At 34.0% G+C, this 7555-nt stretch overlaps 1 protein-coding gene across 1 annotated transcript; it reads left to right on the plus strand.

The window, feature by feature from the left end:
- Positions 1-1319: 1319 nt before the first annotated feature.
- LOC118348211 (putative disease resistance protein RGA4) lies at positions 1320-3578 on the plus strand. The gene has a single exon (XM_035689239.1). The coding sequence runs from the start codon at positions 1320-1322 to the stop codon at positions 3576-3578; it is 2259 nt and encodes a 752-aa protein (XP_035545132.1).
- Positions 3579-7555: the final 3977 nt, after the last annotated feature.

A 7555-nucleotide genomic window follows, 5' to 3' on the forward strand; every position in this document is an offset into this window, starting at 1 on the left:
AAATATAATAAATAATTCAATTTTAACTCTACTATTTATAAACTATCTTAACTCATTTCAATTTATCTCTAAATTCAAACCATTCTGTCTCCAACCATAAGAGTTCAAAATCAAGCAAAACAAGATATATTAATATACTTCCATAGAACAAATTGACACCCAAAAAAAAAATTCAAAACCAAAGATTAATAAATGAGAGATGACAGCTAAAACAATTTTATTTGGACCGGTAGGATTGAAATTAAGCAAAAGAGAGAGCGCCAACAAACACCCACTAACCAACCAAACTAAATGACAGAAGGGCGAGTGTTAATTGAAATGATAACTTTTTCTTCAACCTATCCTGCTCGATTCCAATATTTTTCATCTCCAGGGAGTATATTTAAAAATAAATAATGCTACTTATAATTTTATTTATATTTTTACTTATAAAACTTATTTTATTAATTTATTTTTATTTTAAATTCAAATCCTGAATTTTAAATTTTATAATCTTTAACATATTTAAAAATAAATTAATTTTAACATATTTAAAAGTTTATCAAGTGCTCTGCTTGGCTATGGGCTGGGAAAGCCGGGGCGCACGATTTCTACCGTTAAGATCGTGCTCTTGGATGCCAAATACAAGCAGTCACGCAATCCCAAGCTTAGAGCATCTGGGTTGGACAGCTCAAATTCAAATAAAATTAAAGAGAAAACTTTATAATCTTCAAAGAGAAAACTAATTTCTGAAAAATGATTGATCTCACGTTTATCAACAATGAAGTGATTACTTTACATATTTGCACATCCACCATAAAAACTAATTAGTTTTAAAAGTTGGAAGAGTGATTGTCTTGTCTGTTCCATTCACCAATGCAATAGGACATACAGCCTGTCTTTGATCGTCATGTTGAAATTAACTTCCTTAATTTTTTAAATTATAACTCAAATCATACGAAAAATATTAATTTTTTACTCTTAGTTGCAGTATAATTGTCATTATTTTTATCATTTTCCACTTAAAATAATTCCTATCCACTTGGTTTTTCTGGAAGTTAAGTCAACTATATCAACCAAGAGGCCAGAAATACGGTTTCAATTTATCCACTTCCTTCCTGAAGAAAAACATGGCTGATCTTGCCTCTAGCCTCGCCAGTAGTCTCTTGAAGAAATTAGGCTCTTTGGTTTATCAAGAGCTCTACTTGGCATAGGGTGTCCAGAGCGACCTGCATAAACTTGAGAGCACGATTTCTATCCTTAAGATCGTGCTCTTGGATGCTGAAGACAAGCAAGCAAACAACCCCATGCTGAGCATCTGGCTTGGACGGCTTAAAAATATGTTATATGTCGCAGAGGATGTGGTAGATGAACTTGAGTACGAAGCTTTAAGGAAGCAAGCGATTACGACATATGGAAGCGCTATGGCAAAGGTATGCCATTTCTTTTGTTCATTCATGGCACTTTCATCCCGTTTAAAACTGGCTCACAAAATCAAGGACATTAGAGAGAGGTTAGATGAGATTAATGCTGATAAGGTTCAGTTTAATCTCACTGAGCGGCATGAAGAGGTGCATGTCAATCCCCTGTGGAGGGAGAAGACCCATTCCTTTATTGATCCTTCAACAATATTCGGTAGGGATGGTGACAAAGAAGAAATAAAAAAGAGTTTGATGCACCCAAATCCCACTAGAAATCTTAATATAATTGCCATAGTTGGATTAGGAGGTATGGGAAAGACCACACTTGCCAAGGTTGTTTACAATGACGAATCCGTAGTTAAACATTTTCAGTTGAGAATGTGGGTTTGTGTACCTGAGAATTTTAATGTTACAAGATTGGTGAAAGACATCCTTAAATCTGCTGGTGGTAGAGTTGATAAGAATTCAAGTAATGAAGATACATTGCATACTAGTTTGAGAGAACTTTTAAAGGATAAAAGGTTTCTACTAGTTTTAGATGATGTCTGCAATGAAAATAGAAATAAATGGACTAAACTGAGAGATTTGCTTAATGGAGGGTCGCATGGAAGTGTCATTGTTGTAACGACACGTAGTCACAGGGTTTCTTCCGTTTTAGACCCTGTTTATACACATTCTGTAGAAGGTCTATCAAAAGAAGAAAGTTTGTCTGTGTTTGTGAAATGTGCATTCAAGGAAGGAGAAGACAAACTATATCCAAATCTCTTGCCAATTGCAGATGAAATAGTGAAAAAGTGTAAAGGGGTTCCACTGGCCCTGAAGAGTTTAGGTGGTCTACTTTATTCGAAAGTCGATGAAAGCGAGTGGGAATTGGTGAGAGGTAACGAGATTTGGGAATTGGAAGAAAATGAGGGAGGCATCTTACCTGCATTGCAATTGAGCTATAATCAAATGCCGATTCATTTGAAGCGATGCTTTGCTTATTGCGTTAATTTTCCAAAGGATTATGATTTCAGTAATATCCTTTTAATTGAACAATGGGTGGCACATGGATTAATCATCCAAATGTCTCCTAACAAAAAACAAGAGTTGGAAGATATTGGAGAATTGTACATTAAAGAGTTAATGTCGATATGTTTTTTCCATTTAGATCTTCAAGAAAATCTTTTTGGCATGTATTCCTTCAAAATGCATGATCTCGTCCATGATCTTGTACTCTCTATTGGCCATGAAGAGTGGTCGGAAATAGACTCTAACAATAAAGACATGGCCTCGACAGTCCGTCATTTGTCAATTTCATCTAGTAGCCAACAAGTTTCAAAGTTCTCAAACAAGTTAACTAATGTGAGGAGCATCATGTACCGAAACGAACCACACGTGTCCTCAGTTGAAGCATGCATCTCAAGATTCAAGTCTTTACGTCTGTTAACTATACCTTATTCAGATTTTGAGAATTTGCCAAGTTCCATTGGTACTCAAAAGCATTTGAGATATCTCGGCCTATCTCTTAATCAGTCAATCAAGAAGCTTCCTAATTCCATTTGCAAGTTACACAATTTGCAAACCTTGTTACTTGATGGATGTAGAGACCTTGAACGACTGCCCAAAGATATGAGGAACATGATCAACCTTAGGTTTCTTACGATTTCAACAAAAGATACATGCTTGTTCGTGAATGGAGTATGTTGCTTTAATTCTCTTAAGATTTTATGGGTGGTGGAGTGTCCAAGACTCGAATGCTTGCTTCCACAGATGGACAGGTGCCTCACCAACCTTCGTATGTTGGTTTTTGTGGAATGTGAAAGTTTGACCTCTTTGCCACCTATTATCAAGCACCTAAAAGCCTTAGAGTCATTGTACATTTGTGATTGTGAAGAGATAGATTTGACGGGAGGAGGAGGAGATGCACAGGACCTCAATTTGAGACTCCAAATCTTGTATATAACAAATTTACCAAAGTTGGAGATTTTACCCGAATGGCTCCTAGGATCTGCAAACACTTTAAAGCACCTACATATCGAGCAGTGTGAAAATCTGAAGGCGTTGCCAGAGTGGTTACCAACTCTGAAATCACTTCAGACATTGGAGATCATTGAATGCAATGAGCTATCATCTCTACCGGAGGGGATTCGTCATATGAAAACATTAAGAAAACTGGTGATCATTCCTGAGCTCTAACTCGATGATGAGGTAATGTGATTTTGTCTTCTTATTTCAATCGTAAATCATTTTTATAATCACTTATTATATAGGTTAGGTTTTATTACTCTCCCCTTAAATTTTATATATCTATACGCATGGATTTGCAGCGAGTCGAAGCGAATGCCAGCCTGAAAGCACGTAGCTTCGATCGGTACCTATATATATGTGTGTTATTTGGATTGGTGAATAATAATGTATTTGCTTCGGTACCTATATCTATCTTTTTTCAATGTATAAAATGCTTCACTTGTACTGTTGGTTTCGTAAATGCATGTGTGGAATAATAATGTATTGGAATGAGTACTACTGCAGAGATTGATATTTTATTATTATTTCTTTAAAAAATCTCAATTTCCATTGAAATTCGAATGTACTGCTCAATTGGTTAGTAACTTTTGTCTGAAAGATTAATTGGAGGTCGATCTTCATTATATAAAAGGAAGAAGAAGAAGATCGAGGAGAATCATGATGAGTTAATTAGCAGAAGTTTTGTGATTGTGGCATCTTTACTAATTTGGAGTAAATCTATAGATTCAAAACCAAATTTACCCAATTCCATCTGCGTGCTATAAGCATTTCTATATCGAAAGAAACAAGGAAATTAAAAGCTGCAACTATATATTTCACTCCTAATGCCATAACCAAATGATTTAGTTGTTAGATCTTTCAATTCACTATTTTAATCAATCAATGACTATGTTAAAACCAATTACTGATTTCACAATTATCACTAATTATATATCCTAAAAAAATTACTATTTTTTTTTTTACATGCGGTTGGAGATCAACACTTCCCGCCGCTTTATTACAATGATTTACCGGATCTGACCTTTACACAAGTGAATACGATGCTAACGCTACTTTTCATAATTTTATTTGAATTGGTCTTAAGCCTTATTGTAAGGCCCAGTTCTGGGTTAAGTATTAATAAGGATTTAAGGTGAATTGGGTTTATATAAGAATTGGGCTTGAAGTAATGGTCTGACCCATATGTTGGGTCCAACCTTTCTAACCTTTGGATTTAAGTCCATTTGGCTGAACCATATCACAAGACCCATATCCATGGGTTGACCCAGAACGGTTTGACCATTGACCTTGACTTGCTTGACCAATTGACCCGACCTGTTTGAATGACTTGGTTGATAGGGTCACTAAATCTGACTTGATTCAGATCATAAAATATAATAATATTTTTTTTTCAAAAAAAAAAGAATTTAAAAAATTTATCTCTTAATATCTCTATAATAGACGTTATTTAATATTTTCTTATTTATATACATAATTATTATTTTTAAATATTCAATTCCAATTCATATATATGGATGGCTTAGAGAAATTAATGTGATATGTCGCTTAAGTGACTTCTATCATGAAAATTTTTTCTTTGGCCTAAAAAATTGAAATTTAGTGAATTGCATATAGTTACATCTAAATCGATGTGAATAACAATCAGCCCAAAGGAAGATTTTTTTTTTGGTCGAGTTATAGATGATATAAGGTAGTTAATTGTAAATTGTGTAATTTTTGGGATTATCCTGTCCAAAAACTTGATTGCAATTATGCACTAGGTATCTCATAAGGGCTCATTTTTATAAAATCATAAAATTTTCTTTTAATTTTATGTTATGTTGTCTAATTGATTTTGTTGTTCAATTAAACTAAAGCTTGCATGATGATAATTATGGGTCACTACATTAAAATTGTGAGATATTTATTTATTGTGAGTTTATTTTGTTTCACTTCTAGTGAATGTATATATGATATCTTTCAATTTGAATAACATTCAAATTTTTAACGGATCTAATCTGGCAAAATAGAAAGAGCATGTTACTATTGTTCTTGAGTGTATGAATTTGGACTATGTGCTCCGGGTTATGAGCCTCCCAAACCTACTGATCAGAGTTCTACTGATTAGAAGACAACTTATGAGAAATGGGAGTGCTATTATTGCATGAGTCTTATGATAATAAATCATTCTATTCGACGTGCAATGCCTGGAAAGAAAAATGCCAAGAAGTACCTAAGTCAATTAGCAGACTAATTCGTTATAATGGAAAAAGGTAGAGACATACACTTCCTAGCAAACTTGTCTCAATGCGGTATAATGGCAAAGAGAATATAAGAGAGTATATTATGAAATGTCAAATCTTGTTACTAGATTGAGAGCACTAAAGTTAGAGTTTTCTTATCAAATTCTTGTGCATCTCATTATGATTTCCCTTCATGTACATTTTTTCCCTTTAAGATTAATTATAATACTCAAAGGGAGAAATGGACTCTTAATGAGCTCATTGCTCATTGTATGCAAGAGGATGAAAGGTTGAAACAAGAAATGTTTGGTACCCCGTCCCTCTGTAAAAGACTTAGTGGGGATCCATGGTACCATGGGTGCCAGCCATATGACAACACCCAAGATTTGAATCGGGTAATTAGGCGTTCAACATTCGCTAGGAAGTGCACGTGGAAGGAAAAGATATATGGTTTGTAGCGGAAAAGTAAAGGTTTAGTCTAAACGCTAAATATTATAGTACTATTAATTTAATAAAAGTCATAAATGTATTTCCACAATATCCACATGATACTTCATTCCTTAGATAATTATACACATGTCTAATTGCTTGATTTGTAAACCCCAAATAAGGTCGATCGAATACACTTTGTCGTCTGACTATTATTTACAAGTACAATTTCCATAGGCAGACAAGTCCTACAGAAAAGTTTCGGGGTTTGGTTTTTTTGGACTAAATCGAACCGAGACCGACCGAATGTATATATATATATATATTTTAATATATAATATAATATATTATTTTATATAGTATTTGTGTAAGTTAATTATTTAATATTCATTAACCATATATAAAATGTTAAAGAGATCACTTAATTTTAGTTTTACTAATTTAATTAATTTTGTGTATTAATTTTTTTGTTAAAAAAAAAAGAAAAGAGGAAAAAAAATGTTCATTGACCAAATGAACCCACTGGACCAATAACTAATGGTTTGATCCAGCAAAAATGATAGACCAAAGTTTTCAGTCCGTGACCCCTCCCAGACTGGACCAGACCAATTATATACCTAGTTTTAATTTTAAGATCTTTTACCCTGGGAAGGAAAAGAAACATTTTATAAATGTCAATAATTCTCATTTCATATTCTAAAACTACCTTTTAAACCCCTTAAATCCCACTACAACCACGAGTATTACATTTTTGCAACACACAACCTATTTAGTGTCAACATCCAAATGCTTGTGGCTATCATCCAGAAATTTGACGTGGCTGAGTCAACGTTCTAACTTATTGTCCTAGGATGTAGACATGATAACTCATATCCAACTTAGTTTTCATTTTAACAGAAGATTTTTGTATTCTTAAGTTCCGACCTGTTTTATTAGCCTACTTACGCGATGCCTCATCCCTTGACATTCGTAAACATCATGATAAGTCTCATTCAGAGAGGAGAGAGAGACTCACATGATGAGAGGAAGAGGATGAGGAGGGATAGAGAGTAGCGGGGGTTGGGCAGCTTTTGTTGTTTTTCATCTTGTTTTCTTTTCCTCCTCTTTTGTATGTTTTTTGCTGGGATACCCTTGCTTTATTCTACTTTATTATTAAAAAGAGTTGAGAGAAATACAAAATGGAATTCGAAAGAGCAAGGAGCCTCGGCCCTGCAATAGAGAGTGTGATTTCTCGAACCCTAATGGTTGTAATATGCATGGGTTCAAACAGTTCTGGGTAATTCCTCTATAATGGCTTTTTGTTATTTTTCCCCCCTTTTTCATTGTGGCTTCGCACCAAATTAGAAAAGAGAGAAGATATCTAACAAAATCAGTTATTTTTTTCGTTAGTGAGAAATGGGTCTTAACCTAATGCACAATCCCTCCCTGGAATCAGTGTAATCACACCATTACAACCATTACACACGTCATCATTAAAGTTTATCAGAGTATAAT

The sequence above is a fragment of the Juglans regia genome, chromosome 4 (genome assembly GCF_001411555.2).
Source record: "Juglans regia cultivar Chandler chromosome 4, Walnut 2.0, whole genome shotgun sequence".
NCBI classification, from domain to species: Eukaryota; Viridiplantae; Streptophyta; class Magnoliopsida; order Fagales; family Juglandaceae; genus Juglans; species Juglans regia.